The sequence below is a fragment of the Carettochelys insculpta genome, chromosome 5, assembly GCF_033958435.1.
Source record: "Carettochelys insculpta isolate YL-2023 chromosome 5, ASM3395843v1, whole genome shotgun sequence".
NCBI classification, from domain to species: Eukaryota; Metazoa; Chordata; order Testudines; family Carettochelyidae; genus Carettochelys; species Carettochelys insculpta.
The window spans coordinates 106057920-106079536 of NC_134141.1; the positions used below are offsets into that span (position 1 = coordinate 106057920).

General features: G+C 40.7%; 1 protein-coding gene across 4 annotated transcripts; it reads right to left on the minus strand.

Annotated features, from left to right (window-relative positions):
• Nucleotides 1-483: 483 nt before the first annotated feature.
• Nucleotides 484-21617, minus strand: DNAJC21 (DnaJ heat shock protein family (Hsp40) member C21). Of its 4 annotated transcripts, XM_074995684.1 has the most exons (13): nt 21426-21617; nt 20058-20151; nt 18691-18814; nt 17234-17356; nt 12738-13042; nt 10625-10779; nt 9836-9923; nt 9361-9519; nt 7960-7999; nt 6063-6253; nt 2158-2230; nt 1987-2036; nt 840-951 (listed from the first exon to the last, which is right to left on the minus strand). In XM_074995684.1, the coding sequence occupies exons 1-12, from the start codon at nt 21520-21522 to the stop codon at nt 1989-1991; spliced, it is 1497 nt and encodes a 498-aa protein (XP_074851785.1). In that variant the 5' UTR covers nt 21523-21617; the 3' UTR covers nt 840-951; nt 1987-1988. The 4 variants fall into 4 exon arrangements, 3 of the variants coding, with proteins under 3 accessions (XP_074851784.1, XP_074851785.1, XP_074851786.1); XM_074995683.1 differs by lacking the exon at nt 1987-2036 and having other exon boundaries at nt 484-951; XR_012645794.1 differs by lacking the exon at nt 1987-2036 and having other exon boundaries at nt 909-951; nt 6119-6253.

Sequence of the window (21617 nt, forward strand, 5' to 3'; positions counted from 1 at the left end):
TCTTCAAGCAGCCCCTCAGTGAAGAAAAATTGTAGAAATAAATTCATACTTGTCTTTAGTAGATGGAAAGATATGTAAAAAACAGATAACACTGGGTTCTGATCCCTACTCCTGCTCACCCTCAGCAGTGATCTTTTCTCCTTTAGTGCTCCATCTTTGCTCTATACCCAGTCTGTGGGCTACAAGTTATGTGCCCCTTTTCTCCTCAGCAAAGATCTCAGAAGGTATCCTCTCCCCCTCCCTGCCCCTAATCACTGTAAAGCTGCTGACAGGTGTACTTAAAGTTTACAAATGTGAATGAATTTTGGTACAACAACGTGTATCATACTTCCCTTTACCCTTTTGGCTATATTATTTCATTCAGAACCTCTGCTCTTAAGGCTTAGATTTGTGTGGTAGGTGTTTGCATTTGAACACCTGCCAATAGCAGACTACTCTGTCCATCCTACACATAGTAGATGAGCATTAAAATAAAGAGCAAACTAAGTGTTAAAATAATTTATTTTCTCCCACTGTACACTTGGACAACCTATTTTTAGAACTTTTTCAAGAGAATTTAAAGCCCCTGGAAGGGCAAGATGAAATTCAGTCTTTAATGATTTTTTCTTTTTTTAAAAAAAAAAGTAAGTGTCAGATTGTGCAGTATCAGTGTTTTGCCACACTTAAAGTGGGAAGCAGCTGTTGAGCCTGCAGCAATTTAAATTTGGATTGTAGAATTCCTGGCTTTGGGTTTTTACTTGTTTCAGCTATGCATTTGTTCAGTTTAAAAGTGATCCAGATGTTCTATCTGTTTTTACGTTTCTCTTTTTTGCTTCTGCTGTTCCCAGCACTGTTTACAGCTGGTGCTTGCATTACTTTTGCATGGCCTGTGACCTTTAAGTGTTCAAACAGTTTATTCCGTGACTGAAATTCACAACTGCAGGTTGCACAGCGAATAGGAACATCTTCATTCTGATTGGAGAAAAAAATATATAATATTTCATGTTAGTAGATACTGTGGAAACAATCTAACAATATTGCATTGTTTTACTGGCATTTTTAACAAACAGCTAACCTCTAAAGTGGGATAGTGAGCATCATTCAGGAAAATGTCAACGCCAACTCTTTTAGAACATTTGAAAGCTGTTTTATGTTAAATAAGCTCCATTTAGCACTCCCCAGTAAATGCCAAAAAAAGGATCTCCCATGAATTAGGGCTTTGCGAGAAACACAGAACCCCTAAAACAAAACTGTGCATTTTTTCCCCCTGGGTTCTCATCTTTTAAAACAAAATACCAATAGATTGTATTTTAAAGTTCTTTCATATTACATAATTGTGCTAAGCAGAAAAGATTGTTTAAAGATGGGTGACAGAAGATTATCAGCAACAGTTACCAAGTTAAAATCTAATCCTTCCAAATTTACAAACTCATCCAAGTCTACATCCATGGCCATGTCTGAGCTGTTATCACTACGTTAGTCGATGTACAAACATGATAGGGCTCCAACCTGGTTAAAGGCCTCTATGTACTACTGCAAGTTTCATAAACAGCTTACCAGGGCTGTAGAGAGAAATGACCAGATGAGAGAGCGCTCAGCTCCAGAAGGGGTAGGGCCTCAGACAAAGCAGAGTTGGGGTGTCCAAAATATACCAGTTGGCATTCTAACACAAACTGCTGGGCTCTGGAGCAGCTGCCCCCTCCCCCTCCCCCCCCCCCCCATCTACGGCCTCACAGCCTACCATTTTAAGGCTAGAGCCAGGCCATTATTTTGAATTAAATTGCAACACCACCTAGTAGGCTAACTATGTTGGGATACCAGTGTTCTTGTACCACACAAGTATGTGGCAAGAGCTCTTTTTTTTTTGCCCCTCCCCCCTTTTTCCTTCATTTGACCGCTAGAGAACCAAGAGGGCAAAAGTTAGATTTAAGTTTCGATGTCTGTAGAAGACTGTCCAAGATTAAAGGTGCAACATTTAGCTTTCCAGAAACAATACTTTTTTTAAACCTTCATAAAACAGGAAGTGTCTTGTGGATCCCACAGAAAGCTGCTTTTGCCTGTAACAGTAGAAAAAGTATTGGGAGCAGGAAAACTACCAGACCAAAAGTGTTATTTTTTAAGGCATTGTATTGTTTACCAGCCATTGAGAAGCTGTCATGTTAAATGCTTTCCACATACCTTATTGTGAAGATCTGAAGTTACCTTAGATTTTTTTGTATCCTTGGTTCGCTTTCCTTTGGGATTAGGGATGCTGAAAAGAATTTAAAATTTCAGTTTACTTTTAATCACACAGAACCAAGTTTTTCTTTGAATACTCATCAGATTTAATAGTTTCAAATTACTAAATCACTTTAATCCCACTGATTTAAATGTGTACTGGACTGGGACTTAAGTGGGCCGATATTTAAAACAAGTTAAAAAGGACAAAGAAAAGCTAAAAGGAGAACAATGGAATAATAACACGGCTGAAATGAAATATTCAACTCTCTCTGTATTAAACGCAGAAATGAAGGGAAACATTTGTTAACTGTGTAGCTTTACATCTGGTACTATGGAGTGGTAGGGAGTTTAAATTATTTTGCACAGACTAGTGTTTAGGCACATTCCCAAATTCAGTTCCCAGTTCATCAATTTTTGTTTAATGAGATACCTTTTGCATCTGTGATGCACTACTTTGAGGGGTTGACTAAGAAGTGCATAACTCTTGCCCATTCTTACACATTTCAGACCATTGTAATGTTCTGAAACATTTGCCTGGGGATGGGGACTGAAATATATATTCTGTGCTTGGCATTTGTCTAAAAGCAACATTTATTACATGCAGAGACAAGTTCTGAGCAAAACTGGTTCAACTGTTTGAGAACCAGGGGCGGGGGGGAGAGTAAAATGTACTTTACCTCATTATAATTCTATTATCAATTTAAAAATTCTAAAAAACATCTGGAAGTAGCCTGCACAGCAGACTTAAGTTTTTTTTGAGTGTTTTGGTTGGACCAATGTGAGTTTTTGCAAAGGGAACACTATCGTAGAGGATATATATACACAACTTTCCTGTGCAGTGAAAATTTAAGGCAAGTGAAGTGTCAGTTACATCATGCAAATCATTTCCTCATCGCCGGACAGTAAGTGATGTAAAGACTCTACAATACTTAGTACATAATTTTGAATGTAATTTCACAGGAATATCTTCCTGCTGCTAAACTGTTTGAATAAAATTCTCCATGTAATTGCCTGTACAATACTCAGTCATGAGAACTGGCAAAAGTAGCGCTCAATTGTGTAGTATCTTGACAAAAAGCAAAAAGTCTCTTAAGCAAAATAAGCAGTCATAGGATAAGAAGAAAGGGTCTGCTCACAGATCAGTAAATGATTAAAGGACAGGAAACAATAAGTAGGAAAAAAGGGCCAGTTTTTACAGTGAAGAGGTAAACAGCAGATCCAAGGATCTGTACTGAAATAATGCTGTTCAGCATGTTAATAAATAATCCAGAAAAGGGGTTGAACAATGAAGTGGCAAAATTTGAAAATGATACAGAGTTAGTCAAGATTGTTAAGTCTGAATGGGAAAATTTACAAAGGGATCTCTCTACATGGGGGGGATAAAACGGCAGATGAAGTTCTGCAAAGTAATGCATTTTGGAAACCATAAACCCAGCCATACGTATAAAATAATGGTGTCTGAATTAGCCAATAAACACTCAGACTTTAGAGGGAGACATTATGGATAATTCTCTTAAAACATCAGTGTGCAGTGACAGTCAAAAAAACAGCCCGGTTAGGAAACAGACTGCTAGAGATATATGTCTATAAGGCCACTACTCCCACACATTCAATAGTATGAATAGTAACAGAGGTCCTGCTACTCTATATACTACCAAAACAAGCAAGCAGTCCAGTAGCACTTTAAAGACTAACAAAATAATTCGTTAGGTGATGAGCTTTCGTGGGACAGACCCACTTCTTCAGATCATAGCCATACCAGAACAGACTCAATATTTAAGGCACAGAACCAAACATAGTAATGAAAATTGACAAATCAGAATTATGATCAAGGTGAGCAAATCAGAGCAAATCATTCTCATGTTCCTCAACTAACATCATATATGCCATCATGTGGCAACAATGCCCACATCCTTTGTACATTGGACAGACTTCAAACTCTTAGACAAAGAATTAATGGGCATAAAACGGACATAAAAACACTCCTGATTCACAAACCTGTCAGCCAGCAATTCAATGGAGTGGGCCATTCTATTAATGGCCTGAAAGTCTCTGTTTTACTGTAAAGGAATTTTAACAGCCGTTTGGAAAGAGAGGCTGTTGAACTCTCTTTTATATTCAAATTCTACACATTAACACATGGGTTGAACCACGCTGGCAATTATCTGTGTCATTATGACTCTTACCTACTTTGCTATATCTAATTCTTGACTCCCCCTCCACTCCTTCTGTCCCTCTGCTCTTGATTTGCTCACCTTGATCATAATTTTTCTGATTTGTCAACCTTGATTACTATATTAGAAGCAGAGGAAAGAGTACAGAAAACAGAAACAAATGCTTAGAGGTATGGAACAACTTCCATATGGAGGACCAATTAAGAGAACTGGGATGGTTTAACTTGGAAAGAGACAAAGCAGGATATAACAGATCTACAAAAATCAATAGTGTAGAGAAAATGAATATGGCGGTTTTATTTACCTCTATCACATAACACAAGAGCCCATGATTAACCTAATATTGTTAATAAGCAGATTTAAAAACAAAAAGTAGAACTTCACATAGAACAGTCAAGAGTGAAACCTGTTGCCAAGAGATGGACAAAAATATACTTGTGTTAAAATTAAGGTAACGTAGGTCCATCAGTGGCTATTAGCCAAGATTATCAGGGATGAAACCCATGCTTGGGGTATTTCTAAGTACTGGATCGTAGGAAATTGATATTTCAAAAACTGTCCTGTTCCACTGATTCCCTCTGAAGTAACTGGCACTGGCCATTATCAGAAGACAGAATATGGAGACAGTTGAACCCAGTACCGCCATTATATTATATATACTAGTTCCTACTGATGTAATATTGCATGCAAGTTACTATTTGAAATGTAGCAATGTCCGATCTACAACTTTTTTCCCCACTCATCTTGTTTTTTTAAACATTTACAACTTGCTCTAGCCAAAAACTAAGACCAAAACCAGAGTTATAATTTTACAGGGGAAAAATCAAAAATTAGTACTTTATAATAAACAAAATTGCAGTGGTTCTCAACTGAGGTAACATGGGGGTGTGCAGAAGTCTTCCAGGGAGTATGTCAATTCATCTAGATATCTGTCTCACTTTACAAATCAGATTATGTAAAAAAGCACCAGCAAAAATCAGTACAAACTAAAATTGCAGGTAATAGTTTGTTTATACAGCTCTCTGGTATACACTGAAATTTAAGTATACTATTTATATTCTAGTTGAGCAAGCTGAGTCAACAACTTTTCAGTAATAGTGTTGCTGTGTGACTTGTGTTTTTATGTCCAGCCTTATAAGCACATGGCTTTTAAGTGAGATGAAACTTGAGGGTGTGAAGACGTACCAGATTTCTGATAGGGATACAGTAGTCCAGAAACACAGAGTGACTGCATTATTGTGGTGACATTTTGAATACTATGAAGAATAGCTTTAATTAATGCCCAGAGACAGAGAAATTGTTGCTACCAAGTTAAAAGAATTAATTTTTGAAGACACAAACACCAGTGCTTAGTTCCCATTTACATCCCTGGGAATCTCCCCTGTAAAAACATTATAAAATCCAACTGTTAACAGCAAAACATAGCAACATTTAAAAGATTACCATATTTGCTAGCAAGTGGTCTGGATATTGGCTGTTTATTAATTTGCAGTCTACAGCTAATGCCAATTTAGGAACCAATTCTAACTTATATTAGAAGAAAGCTGACATAATTCAATTTCAATGGAGTACCCTTTAGTTTACAGTGGCATGAGGAAATTCAGACCTTTAATAGTCTGTGTTTTAAACAAAGTATGTAACAACATAATTGTTGTATATTGTGTGTTCTCATAAAAGTAATGCTATTACCTTTTTGCTTCACTTTTTGGTTCAGATTGATTTACAGCTTCTGCAACAATACTTGCTTTTTCAGAAGTAGTATTTCTTTGGCCAATATTTTCCATTTCTTCTGTTATACTGTCCTCCCAGTACACACAGTCATCTTTTTGTTCAACTGTAGCATCATCTGCAATTTTGCTGTTTAAAGAGTCTTCATACATCTGTGCAAAGAAGAAGTGTATGTTTATTGCTCCAAAATAATATGTTCACATCTAATTAATTGACAAAGTAATTGCAGCTTTACTAGTTAAACAATTTGCCATAATAAAGTCTGGTTTGTCTACATTTGTATTCATGTTTTATGGGAGATACAGTGAGATGAAGAGAACAGAAGTTTTGGCTCTGGCTTTTTAAAAAGTAATCAGCCTGTGATGGAGAGCCAAAGAGTCTTCATCAAAGGTCTAAGAATCACAGTTCAGACTTTGCAAGACCTCATAACCCTTAAGACACAGAGCAGGTAAGATGGAATGATTTGTAGATTGAAACAGCTTATTTTATTTTTTTATTAGGTGACCCTATGAGGTCCATTATTAATGTTACACAAAACACTGCCCATTAAAAGATCTTCTTTTCAGTTGCATATGACTGTCTAACTTAAACGTCTGGGCTAAAATTTTCCATGCCAGGTGTTTATTTCTGGAAAGTTTCAGCCAAAGCACAGCAACTGTTACCCAGACTGGCAAAGGTCAAGGAGATCTGATCTGAATTTTCTCACCCTTCTACACAATAGTTATGTCTCCACTAGCCCCTTCCTTTCAGAAGGGGCATGATAATGAGGGAGCTCGGAAGATACTAATGAGGTGAAGAAGTGGCTTTTGAAGTTTGGCAGGTCCTTTCAAAAGCCCCGCCCCCCCACCCCCGTCTACACGGGTGGCGTGCATTCTGAAAGCGGTACTTTCAAATCGTTTGCAGCCGCCCCTCTGCTAAATGAGGCGCTGCATATTCATGGCAGTGCTTCACTAGCATCTTCCAAATTCCCTCATTACCATGCCCCTCCCAAAAGAAAGGGACTAGCATAGATGTAGCTAATGAGAATTGTGATGGAGGAATGTGTTTTGCAGGAGATGGGAGAAGGAGAATCAGTACATTACCTACTTCAGTACACTCAAAATAACTTACTAAGATTGCAAGTAAACTAGAGCTACAAGAGAGCCTTACTAATCTGAACAGACGTGGAAAGACCAGTAGAGATTATTGGGTTTAAGTGCTGCTGGCAAGGTTAGTACACAGTACTATGCATTTCCTAAGGCCAGTGGATTAGCACCAAGTCATGTCTAGCTATACCTCTGGCATTGAGCTGCCACTCTCAAACAAAAAGATAATTACATATTGGACAAGAATTGGCTGTACTGTCAGAGTTGAGTGATGATTTTCTGAAAAACACACCTGCAACAGTTTCCCTAATGGAAGCCAGCAACCCACTCAGAGAAAGGATGGTCCACTGGTTAGGGCATTACACTAGGAGATTTTAGGTCAGTCCCCTGCACTGACAGACTTACTTTGTAATGCTGAGCAATCCACTTCAAAAATGAGGCACAGAAATGCTGTCTGGCAAGTACAGCTAACAGTGCTGCTCTACCTCACATGGGATAAATGCACCAGAGATTGTCAAGTGCTCAGATAAAACAACAATGGGGGGTTATGCAAGTACAAAGTTAACACAAATAGGGATTCACAGAGGCTTTGAAAACAATGGGCTCATTGAGAAAAACTGATTACAGATAACCAATTGATGTAACATCTTTTCCTAGTTTCTTCTGTTTTCTGAGACAGCGAGGTCAGAAGACCACAGAAATAGCTACCCAAGACTCTCAGTTTTCTTAGATTTTCAATACCTCCACAGAAAGAGCTTGTAGAAATGCCATACCATTGTCATTTTATGTTTCTTTTTCTTCTTCTTGGAAATTCTGTAAAGGTAACACAGCAGGAGTTCAATAATTTTTTTTTTTTTTAAGTAAAAACCAGTAATTCTGTGCTACATTTTGGGCTTGTCTACACTTGCCCCCAACTTTGAAGGGGGCAGGTTAATCAGAGAAATGGGAGACTAATGAAGTGCTGCAGTGAATACTCAGCACTTCATTAGGTTAATCCCCCCGACCCCCCACGGCAACTCTGAAGTGTCAAACTTTGAAATGCCTGTGGCTACATGCATGCTAGCACTTCGAAATGCCCACGCTACTTCAAAGTGCCTTTACTCCTCAAAAGTTGCCACGTATTCACCACAGCACTTCATTAGTAATCTCCCATCTCCCTGATTAACATGCCCCCTTCGAAGTTGGGGGCAAGTGTAGACCCAGCCTTTAAGTGATAATGGTTCTGATCTCATTTTTCCTCACAAATGCAACAAGAAATCATTTCTCAACCTCACCTCCCACTCAGTGTCCTCCAGTGAAAATTGCTATTGTGTATGCTGTTTATAGTATTTAATGACATCTCCGTAGATGTTTTGCTGAAACAATCTGAAAAATCTGATCCTTCGTGAATGGAGATTAAACTTTAGTCATTCAGAAACCAGCTTAATCATAAACACATTATAGGCTGAACCTCTCTCATCCAGCACTAGATAAGAGAATTTACCAGACTACGGGAAGTCAGTATTGTTTAGCTAGCACATTACCAACACTTTCGTTACTTACTAGGCTCTTAGAAGACATATAGAGTTAAATTACAGCTAAATAACAGCAGAGAACACTGAGAACCGGGACTGCTGGCTGTAAACAAATTTTATGTGACCATGGGAAATCTGACCACACCCATTATAAGTGGTCCTATGGCTAACTAAAATCATGCCAGATTATGGATGCTGCTGGATGAGAGTGTTCTAGACTAGAGAGGTTCAACCTGTACTTTTTTAAAATATGCTATATGCTGTATAAACTAGCTTCAGATTAACGAAAATCAAACAAGTTTTCTAGGCTAGACATCGTGCCTGGCAGAAAATGCTGTATATATACACAAATAGTAACATCTTATTTCTCACTTTATAGAAAGCAAATTTAATGACAAAGTAAAGTAATGGAAAGCCTACAATAAATTTATTCCACAGACAGCATTTAAAAAAAAAAAATCTACTTTTTAATCAGGATTTTGGTGTAAACAGATAGTATTTTAACAACTTATGCAGCATAATTAAGTGCAGATGTGTACAACAAGTCCTGATGTGATCATATATCTGCGCCAGGGCCCCTTTTCTCATAGATGTCTCTATTATGTTGCCTAATGATGATAAAAATGTTACAGTAAGTGTAAGCCATAGATTTTAAGGTACTTTTGTTTGGGCGTTTCTTCTATTTCTTCATCTTCTTTGGTATGCACTGCATTTTTGTCATCTGTAGATACAGAAAATTCCTCCTCCTCCTCCTCTAGCTGTTGCCGTAACAGTGCTACCATTTCTCGGTGCTTCTTTGACTTCTCATGATTCTTCATTCTATGAAGAGCAGTATATAATTACTAGAAGCTATGAGTCATGAGAAATTGCTACTGTATATGTAAATTTAAGCAAATTTTTTTCCAAGGTCTCTGATCAATGACAAATGTTTAATTCCTTTCAGTGTTCATACTGGAATTTTCTATTCTGAAAACACAACTTGAATAAAAAAAGAGTTTTTGGCTCAGCCTTTCAGAGATTAAAGCATGTGGATGCCAAATGCTATTACAACAGACTGATTTTAATGGGACTTGAGTGCCCAGATAACAGGTTAATCTGAAAGTCCATGTTTTTCAAAGAGGAAAAAATAACTTACGCTTTCTCAGTCTTTAAGGTTTTGTCACAAGCAGGGCAGTACAAGTCATCATAAAATTCAACATCTTCAGTTTCATCACTCAATTTATCTGAAAAGAGAGCAGTAAAGAAACTGGCTGAATGAATCTTAGGAGATACTGAGTAATTAAAGTCATAACATACTTGCAACAATGCCCATTCAAGCCCTTTAGGATTAAAAGTGGAACTTCCCTAGTCCAACACTCTCAGATCAAGCAACCTCTGTGGACCAACACAATTTCAGTTAGCCAAATGTCCAGATCTCTCAGTCCCATAAAGTTTTACAGGCACCAGTCCTGGTTCTCAGTGTTCTATGCTATTATTTAGCTCTAACTGACCTCTAAATGTATTCTAAAAGCTCAGCAAGCAGTGGAAGCATTAGTAATACTGCTAGACAATATTGACTTCCATTGTTGGGCAAATTCTCTGGTTCAGAAACAGTGGTGATGTTGTGAGGGTGCCAGACGAGAGATTCAACGTGTACTAACTATGCAGACTCTTGTGCTACAGAAATCTGTTCTTTCTCCACACAACTACAAATGAACATGTATTATCAATATGAAAATAAGTGTTCCAAAAGAGAACAGAACCCTATGGGATTAAGTGTCTTCCTCAAATGTCTCATTCTAAGTGAATGGTGTACACCAGCAGGGAATCCACACTTAAATATTGAGATCTGAATGCAGCCGTATGGGTATGTATACACAAATATGGAACAATTGCAAGGTCTTTTTGTAGGCATCAAATCAAAAATACATTAACAGTCTCTTACCATCTATTCCTTCTCTTGGCTCCTGTTCCTCTCTTTCCTCTTCGTCATCAGATCCATCTCCAAATTCCTTTTCATACTGTGCTTCCATCTGCTGCAGTTCTCTCTCTAAATCAGACATCGTTATCCAGCTCTGCTCTTTATATTGCTCACCAAGCCTTTAAAACAGGAAAAAAAAACAAGAACAAAGAACTTCTATTTCAGAGAATTTAATGGTAACAGTATTTTAATTAAGGAACATTACTGGGTCCTGACTTATTTAAAAAGAAGGAAACCCTCTTCTTGTCTTGTCTCAACCAAATACAACAAAAACTAGTAACTACCATTTCTTGGCAGGACTTGGAAAACTGAGCAGTAGGTTGTGAATGTCTGATTTGTGTAACCACTGTACAATTATTCCTCAACAGTAATACTTCAGTTATTCAGATCTTCACTCCCATTGTCTCTTGCATTCAGTTTTCAAAGCACTATGCCCACAGTAAAAATACGACAGGATTAAAAAATCCGCTTTAATAAAAACATCCCAAACCAATGAAAGTCAGACTATGTATTTGGAAAGAAAAAGTGGTTAAACCTCCTCCACTTTCCAGATCAGTAATGCTTTGTGCCAAGAATATATTTTATGTTTACAGTGGGACAATCACAGCACACTGCTCTGAAATATGAACAAAATGGATTGCACTTAGCCTAGGGAGAGGAGTTCCTTCTGACCTGTAGGGAGCAAAAGGCAACACGTGGTAAGAGAGTGGGGAAGGAAAGACAAAAAGGCTTGTTCATGTTTCCCAAAAGTTTACCTTCTAGCAGTGTAACAGCTTGGCTTTATGCAAGTTTGTTCCTCTCTTTGAAAATGAATATCAAAAATTTTAGTTAATATGTAGACATCCTGAGCTGACAGGAATCCTCATTGGGCTAACAAATGCCTCACCTTCAGAGGGATGTGATTACCAAAGAAGCAAGAATCCTCTTAAATCAATGGTTTTTCAGTTCTGCACAGTAGGCCCCCCAAGATACGCACACTTGGGTTGCGAGTATCTCAGGTTAACGCGACTGAGTGGTGGGGAGCCGGCGCCTCGCACCAGCTCCCCACCAATCAGAGGAGTGGGAAAACTGACCAGCACTGCTGCACTGGTCAGTTTTCCCAACAGCTGTAGGGGCAGCAGCTGACTGTGCTGCTGTCATTGAGAGAAGAGAGTCAGGCTCAGCTGCCACCACTGACAGGAGCAGAGAAGCTGACAAGGGCAGCTACACTGGTCCGCTTCCCAGCTCTGCAAGCTGAGGGGAGCCAGGATGCTGGTTGGGCCCTGGCTCCCCTCCACTTGCTGGAGCCTGGAAACTGACCAGGGTTGGTGCCCTTGTCAGCTTCCTGGTTCCCCCAAGTTGCCTGGGAAATTTGACTTACGTGAAGGTTGCAAGAGCATAAGTTGGTGGTCTACTGTACTTTGTTTCCTCAGCAAAAATTTACCATGTTATAAAGTGTACTCAAAGTTTAGGAAATAATTTGGGGGTATGAAGTTTATATCACACGATATTCTTGGCATGATGGTAATCTAGCTAGTAAGCTTGTCAAAAAAACCACTACCAAGCAATTGGGAAATATAGCTGTGAAGTAGGCAAAAATATAGGCCTATGCAACACCCAATGAATTGTGGACTAGATTACTGAAAAGGCACAAGTCACACAGCTAAGGTCCAAAACCAAGGGAAACAGTTGCAAACATAAACCAAACAGATGGAAAAAAAGGCTTTTAATCACAATGCCATGAGGGATACAGACTGTCACCTGTGATAAAGAAATGACAGATCCCTTTAATACGGTAAAAGGAACACCCACCACCTCAACAGCCTTCTGCCAACCTGCCATCTCCTCTGTCTTGTGGATTATCTGGCACTGAAGACTTTGGCAACAACACTTATTTCACTTCTCACAAGAAAGCCTGCTTCTGCCACGAATAGCTCAGTCGTCAAATCTCAGACTTAAGGACAAAAGTTAGAAATCCCAACATTTAGTCCAATGTAAGCTGCTGGTGATAAAACAGGACGCAATATGAATCTCCTATGATTATTGCTCAATTTTAAAAAAAAAAAAAAAACAAAAACTTCCTTCAATATTTACGTACTTCGCTTGTTTGAGTTTCTGCTGCCTCCGGAGCTCCTCTGCTTTCCTTGCCTTTTCTGCATTCTGTTCTTCTATGAGTTTTCTGTGTGCCTGTACTCTTTTATCTCTTTTACGAATAAAAGCCACCAACTGACGAACCAATTCATTCCTCTCCTTTCTTGCTTTGTCTCTAGTTTTCTTGTTCTCTTTTTCCATAGCTCGTTTCTCCCAGCGGTTTGAGGCCTGCCGTGTATCATACTCTTCTTTCCAAGCAAAGTTCTTTTGAGTACAGAAACTCTGCCAGTAAGCATAAAAATGATGGACTACCTATTGAAAAAAGGGAATTGGCAAAAGTTGTAAGACATCATATTGAACAAAAGCAACCAAAGACTATTTAGATTTTCTTAACTATACAGACTTCAAAGCCAGAAGATACCTCCATAATGATCTCATTTGACTTCTTAGATAAACAATGCGGAGATTTTTTTTTTTTTAAATCAAGAGCTGGATCAAAGCATGTCTTTTAGATTGCTATCTAATGTAATTTTAAGACTCCAAATGATGCTGAATCCACCACCTCCTAGGGTAAACAGTTCCACTGGCAGAAAAAAAAATTGCATCTAAATCCAAGGCAAGATTTACCTTCAACTTCTATCCACTGGATTTTTTCACACCTGTTGAAAAGTGCCCCCACCCATCAGATCTTTTGTGTGTGTGTGTAAAAATATCTATGCACAGCAATCAAGTCATCTCACCTTCTCTTCAACAACCTGAACAAATTGAGTTTCTTAAGCTTCATACTACAAGGCTTCCCACCACCACCCTGCCCTTCCAAACTCTAGATCATTATTGTGCTTCTCCTTTGAACTGTCTCCATTCTTAACCACAAGACACCAGAATAGGACATAGTACCCCAGTACCAGCCTTACCACCACGGTATAGAAAAGTAAGGTTACTCCCTTATTTCTGCATAATATTCCTACTTTTATACATCCAAGGATCACACTAGCCCTTTTAGCCACATCATTTCTGAGTGACTGCTGTCCAAGGAGGTCTACCAGCCTGTTGGTATAAACTGCACTCTTGCGCCATGGTGTGTTATCTTGCATTTAGCTGTACTAGAATGTATTTTGTTTGACAGTGACCATTTAGCCAGGCGATTCAGATGACTCAGAAACAGCCATCTGTCCTCATCACTACTTAGTAGCCGACCAAACTATGTCACCTGCATATCTAACCAATTACATATTTACATCAATTGATTAAAAATACTGAATATCACTGAGCCAAAAACCAATCTTTGAAGGACTTTGCCAGAAAACAGAACCACTCACTGCTACCTCCCTATTAGCAACTACATTCTGAGATCTATTAGTGAGTCAATTTTTAATCCATCTAATGCACACCTACAGAACTAACAGTGAGATTTTAAATCAACATATTATGTAGTCCTAAATCGAATACTTTGGAGAAATCCAAGATATTATTTACTAAGTGGAAAAAGGCTTAAAATTTTACTGAAGCCAAATTCATGCCAAGTTAACTAAAAAAAGCTGCAATTTTCCTGTGGTGTCATTAGGAAAGTAGGACTTTGGCCCAACAGAGGTTACAATATTAACTAGTCAAGTATCAGCCAAGTTTTCCTGTCAAGATACCCTTGACAACTCCCACTGGAACAACTGCCGTTAAAAAGAATCTTTTAAACCATTAACATAATGGAAAAAAGCAAAAGCTGAAGCATCTGAAATGAAAATTACTAAGCCTTTTATTGTGGCAATAGCTCATATTCCTTTTTTTCCCCTCTATAGAGAGAGTTATTTACCAGAAGAAACCCAACTAGACAGTCTCACATAGTATTCATTACTCTTTACATTGGCAGCAAGAAGAAGTTAGTTTAAATGGTCTCGAATTGTTGCTGCTGTTGGAAGACCAATGCTGTTTCCTTCTTTAAGAGGAAAGGCATAGAGAGGAATAAAAACGAACAACAAATTAAAAAAATACAGCTTCTGCTTCAGGTGCTGATTTTCACTTGCAAGTTTGCTGATCGATAAACAGACCTGAGCAAATGGTCTTATTAGCCACTCTGAGACCTACCAAACTCATAACAGCTTTGGGCTGTTCAAAACATTGCTTTCAACAGACCTCTCTGGCAACAGTTCCCAGCAGTGCTGAGAAAGGTGGCCAAGACCACACCTAAGTCCAACCCTTATAAAATGGGCATTAAGAAAAATAGGAAAGAGGCAGAGAGGCTGACAGATTCCTCAGGCCCCTGGAGGAGGAGCATATGTGGGTCTGTCTCAGTGCCCCAGAAGGGACAGGGCCTCAGTTGGAAGGGGCAGAGTGGGACTGCCAGCCCTGAGCATCAGCCCTTGGTACTGGATATCCTCCAGCTGTCAGAGCCACACAGAGCAGTGCTCCAGTGACTACTTGAAGTGCCTGTGGCTCCAGCTACTGCCACACACTAGCAGCAGCCACAGCTGGGAGCCTCAGGCCCCTCTGAATTGCTGGGCCCCAGGGCAATTACTCCCTTCTCCCCCACCCACCTCCCTGGTTGGCAGGACTGGAAAGAGGAGAAAAGGTAAAAAAGGGAGAGAGTGAGAGAAAGGTTGACTCCAGCTTTAGTCAAAACTGCTGAAAGCAGCATGCCATCCGGTTACATCTCTCCAGCCCAGTTGGACCAGAATGCCTTTCAGCATCAGGATGATGAAGGCCCAACTTCATGGGAGATCTCAGGGTTCCATAAAATGGTAAGTGCATAGATGGTTGGCCAACCATTTCCAGAGAGTACTTATCAATGGTTTACAGTCATGCTAGAAGGGTATGAGGAATGAGCTTTCATAGAGACCAGTTTTGGGACAGGTTCTGTTCAATAGCTTCATCAGTAATTTAGATAATGGGATAGAGAGTACCAAAGTGGGAAGATACCAAAAGTGGGAAGGGTTGCAAGTGCTTTGTAAGATAGAATTATTGTTCAGAGTGATCTGGACAACCTGTAGAAATGGTCTGAGATAAACAGGATGACGTTCAATAAGAACCAATGCAAAGTATTGCATTTGGGAAGAAACAAATCAGTTTCAAAACATAAAAAGGGGAAATAACTGTCTAGGAAGGAACACTGCAGATAAGGAATCCAGGGTCACAATGGACCACGAACTAAATATGAACCAAGAGTGGGACACTGCTGCAAAAAAAAAAAAAAAAAAAAAAAAAAAGGCAAACAAACATTCTGTGACATCTCAACAGGAGCACTGCAAACAAGATATAAGTAGTAATTCTTTAGTTCTACTCTCCACTGGAACACCATGTCCTGTTCTGGGCACCACATTTCAGTAAAGGTCCAGAGAAGAGTAACAAAAATGATTAAAGGTCTAGAAAACATGACCTAGATCTGCTGGCAATGCTCCTACTAATGCATACCGATATGCTGTTTGCCATCTTGGCACATTGTTGACTCATGTCCAGCTTCCCAATCACTGTAATGCCCAGGTCCTTTTCTGCAGACCTGCTGCTTAGCCAGTTGGTCCCCAACCTGTACGAGTGTTTAGGATTCTTGTGCCTTAAGTGCAGGACTCTACACTTGTCCTTGTTAATCCTCCATTTCTTTTTTCCCCAATCCTTGCAGTTGTCTAGGTCAATCTAGACCCTATCCCTACTCTCCAGTGTATCTGCCTCTCCCTACACCTTAGTGTCATATACAAACTTGCTGAGGTGCAGTCCATCCCCTCATTCAGGTAATTAACAAAGATGTTGAACAAAATCAGCCACAGGACCGACTCTTTGTGGACCCTGCTTCATACCAATTGCCAACCAGACACTGAGCCATTGATCACTACCCATTAAGCTTGATGATCTAACCAGCCTTCTATCCACCTTACAATCCATTTATCCAAGCCATATTTCTTTAACTTACTGGCAAAAATTCTGTGGGACACTGTATCAAAAGCTTTGCTAACATCAAAGTATAGCACATCCACTGCCTTCTCCATATCCACAGAGCCAGTTACCCTGTCAGAGAAGGCAATCAGGTTGGTCAGGAAGACTTGGTCTTGGTGAATCCATGTTGACTACTCCTGATCACTTTCCCCTCTTCCAAGTGCTTCAAAATGGATTCCTTGAGGATTCCCTCCATGATTTTTACTGAGTGTGATTTTTTTTTAAAATCAAAACAGTTATGCCAGTATATGGTAATTTATGATAGTATATTCTATTTTGCTTTACTTAGCTGTAATCAAGTATACCGATATAAATACCTTTATACTTGTATAATTGCATCTACAGGAGGGGTTTTGACACAATATCAATGTGGGGAAAGTGGTGAAATGTTTAAGTATACGCAAGACATTAAATAACAGCTTTTAATTGAGCAGGGTAGGCTGTATATACATATTAAGCCAAATTCAACCCAGTATCAGATATAGTCTTTCCTTTGATTTCAGTGGGTGATAAATTAAGCCTCAAGTCCTAGTAATATTACAGAGTAATATAATTATTTAGACTTTCAAACATTATATATCTTACCTTATCATAGTCACTTTGAGAGTATCCGAAAGAAGGAAATTCTTCAGTATCTTCCTGAGATATATATTCCATCTCTTCTTTTGCAATATTTTCAAAAACTTGACGATAGACTGCAAAGAACCCCTGAAATACACACGACTGTCACTGAATTGTATACAATTGCAACTAAAGAGTTAAGATCAACTTCAGAGAAAGATCATTGTTTAAACTTCAACAATAGCAGATAGAGTCAAAATAAAGATTTTGTATTCCAGAATCAACTGATTGTGCCAGGCTTCAAGAGCCCTTCCAATTTTTTAAAAATACAAAATCATTGTGACTCAGGAAATCCCTTGGTGCCCAATGGCAGAGAAGGTGCATAGAGCTTTACAGAGCTCCCCAGCACACATGTATGCACACTAAATATACCAAAGGGTGGCATGAGAGATGCCTGCCAACAGTACACTGGTTACCATAATCACTGCAAAATAAATATATGAATAACAGTCAATTCTATATCTGTACTTAAAATCATGTTCTAAAGATCAGAGTTAATGCAGGGTAAGAAGGTGATAAACTTGCTCCTCTCAGGGAAGAGAGGCTTATTCCTCTCTGGCTCCCAGTTTGTATTGTAGGCTAGGTGCTGGGACAGGTGGGGAGCAGAGATGAGGCTGCTGCATCTGCTGCTCCCCATCCCTCTGTGGGCATGGGCTTCAGAGGTGCCAGGGCTGCTCAGCAACAGCCACACATGGGCAGGAGGGAGGGGGGGGGGGGATGAGGATAGTGCTCCTTCCACCCCACCCACACTGCATGCCAACCCCCCCCACAGCAGCACAACCTGGGGACTGAGCCACTGCGGGCTGCACAACCCCTGTGAGAGGGTGGGAAGACAGGTGGCCAGAGCACAGGGAGCCAGATGCTGCCCCCACACCCACTTGGCATGGCAGCACAGGCCAGAGCCTGAGCTACTTATCTCCAGTGTGAAGTGTGGCAGGACAGATGGCAAGAGCATGACGAGGCAGCAAGGGCCGGGGCCAGAGCCACTGGGAGCATAGAGGTGCTTGTGAGGGCAGAGGCAGTGCTCCAGGGGCCAGCTTTGAGGAGGGGAGTGCTGCTCTAGTGCTAACCCCAGGAGCCAGGCCATGGCAGCCTGTGCTGGGGAGCCGGCATCTACCCTGGGGAGCCAACCTGTTACACCCAGCAGTCCCTGTGGCAGCCCACACCAGGAAGCCTACCACCCACGCTGCAGCAGGGGCCCAGGCAGCCCCCCCCATTTTCCCCCTGTGCTCCTCCACACCCAACCCTCTGCTTATCCTGACATTTTAGGTTATCCAACCATTGGTCCTATTGTGTTGGATAATCAGGGTTTTACTGTACTTTACCTACAATCAATTTTAAGAATAGTGCATCAATGCACCAATTTAATTCCATTTTTTTTAGAAGTTTTAAGTTGTGTCTTTAGAGAGTCAATTCATTACCTCTTCATCATCCCCATATCCAGAATAACAGCTAACGGTGAAGTAGTGCAGCAGATCCAAACTATCATCTTGATACTCTCCATCAACCCCTCCTTTCAGCAGAGCTTCCCTGTGGTTATCATACCTAGCAGAAAATAGCATCAAGAACACATATAACTTAAGAGACCCATTGAGATGAAAACCTAAGGTACAGTAGTGTGCTTCTTCAAGTTGTTCATAGAATACTTACAAACTGCAAACTTCTCCCAAAAGATCATCTAATGTATTTGAATAAGAGGTTTCTTAAGGATTCCAAAAATGACTCCAATTCTACAGATATCTAAAAACCACATTCTTCAAGCCCTCCCGCCTCCTATGCTGGTATATCTGCCATTCATTTATTTAGTTAGTAAGTGAAAAAGCTACAGTATGCTTCCTCAGAAAGTAGCTGAAGTATGAAACAAGTAACTCCCTGTTATGGGGGTGGGAGGTGTAGGGATGTGGAAGGAAGGTATGGAATAATACAACTACAGTAAACGCTTTTATCTCTGGCATTCTATTGTCCAGAACACTCAAATAACTGGCATTTTAACCATCAGTAAATTTTAGTTACATTCTCCCTAAGTACAGTATAGGGAAAGTACATACAAATAAATACAGTAAGTTTAGACCGTACAATACTCTTATTGTTGATAAATGAATTACTCTGTATACATTTTTGTTTTTTAATATCTAATCTTGTTTTTCGTTAGTGTTATGCATTGCTAGGTATACTTCTCTGTTATCCAGAATATTTGAATATCTGGGAACCTCCCAGTCTCAGGACTGCCAGATATGAAAGTTTACTATATAAACCTGAGGCACTCATAGTTGCGAGACAAGACGCAAAAGCCACTGAAAACCTTCCCCCCCCGCCCCCCCCCCCAAAAAACACCAATCAAGGAACATGATTTTTAAAAGGAAATTTCAGGTGTCTTTTGTTACAAGAACACAAGTAACATTTTGTGGCTGTAATCCACATCCTAATAGTTATCAGAGAGATAGCCATGTTATTCTGTATCTTTGAGAACAACAAGAAGTCCTGTGGCACCTTACAGACTAACAGATATTTTGGAGCATAAGCTTTCATCAGCAAAGACCTGGAGGAGGTGTTGGCCCATGAAAGCTTATGCTCCAAAATATCTGTTAGTCTATAAGGTGCCACAGGACTTCTTGTTAACCTAATAGTTCTTAATATCCTCTTTGATAGGAGAAATCTCTTAACTAGCTGTTACACTCTGAAGTTTCAATCCAGTCCGCCAATAAAAATCCATGCTTTAAAAAAGAATGAAGAATCAGACTCTGTTAGAATATCTTTTCTGCCCCACTGTCAGACAAATGTTACTTACCATGCTCTTTCTTGAGGATCACTCAGTACATCATATGCCGCTTGGATTAATCTGAACTGTTCAGCTGCTTCATCGGCATTTTCTAGATTTTTGTCTGCAATAAAATTAATTAGAATTTAACAAAGAACAGATGACAGCTGGCACTCACGTCATAATGTAATTATTTAGGAAAATAAGACAAATGAAGTAAAAAGTCAATTCAGAAAGGCAACTCAAGGCCCACAGTGGCTGTGTTCTTTACACCAGAACACTGACTAAAATATGACTGCTGATCTAGTTTCATCTTACGCTAATTTTTCTCCTTCCTTCAAATTAACAGCCTGTTAAGAACAAGTCTGAAGAAAGAATATTAAATTTTAAGCATAACTTAAAAGGGATACTGCTGCATGTAAAGAGAGCATTAAAAGAATAATGTTGACCTCACTCAGAATTACAAAACATTTTTAGGTACTACACCTGAGTCTTCTGCTAACTTCTGAAGTTTCAGAATAAAAATTTCTATTTAAAAAGAAAGAAAGTGCACTCTTCCCTGTTGCGAGTTAGCATATCCATTCAGATACAGAAGAATAACGGAGTAAAGTGACACAGAGAGCACAAACCGAACAGGAAAAATACAAAAAAAAATGTCAAAAAGTCATCCTATGTTTGGAAGGAAGAGTTCCGCAGGTCAGGCTGGCAGTGACTGTGGGGAGATTGGGCCTTCACTTGCCGTTAAGTCCCTGTTTTCGCAGAGACTTTGGACACTAGTGGATCCTAGACCCTCTTATTCTCTGCCCATGGAGGGTAAGAGTTTGGTCCCCTGGAGGCTGCATCACTGTGGTTAAATTGCTGAAGTTACCACACAGGGGTCTGGTGGTGGCCGGAGAGATACAGGACTTCAGACCAACTGGCGTGGGGGCGATGGGATGGGATGGGATATACGGGACATCAGACCAGCTCTGGGGGTTCCTTCCCGCCTTACACTCTGTGATTCTTGATGCCACTTGTCCGCCAGGCAGGTCCCCTGAGGAGCGAGGGGGCCCTGCAGGACGAGACTGGCACTTTGAAGCACAGGCGGAAGCCCGTGTCCGCCCCACCCTCGCCTCTACGGCTTCTCGCGTACGGGCGGGCGCAGCAGGCAAGGCGGGGAACGAGACTGGCCACCGAAGCAGGAGAAATACCGGTGAGAGGGCATCGCAACGCCGGCCGGCGCCTCGCCCCACAGCCTGAGCGGTGCCCGCTGGGACGCGGCAGCCGGGCTAGGGCTGGCGCTGGCCCGCAGAGCCCCCACAAAGGCCCGCCTACCCCCTCCGAGCGTGGAGCGGCTGTACCCGCCTACCCACCCACGGGGAGGCCCAGCCCGGCCTGGTGGCCCGGAGCCCCGAGTACCTGGGTGCCAGCGCAGCGCCAGCCGCCGGTACGCCCGCTTCAGCTCCTCGTCGGAGGCGTCACGCGCCAGCCCCAGCACCTCGTAGTGACACTTCATCGCGGCGCGCGGCCCCCGAGGAGCCGGCTCGACGCCGGGGGGGGGGAGGGGCGCCAGCCGGAAGGAGCGCGCCGCTCATAAAGCGACTAGGCCAC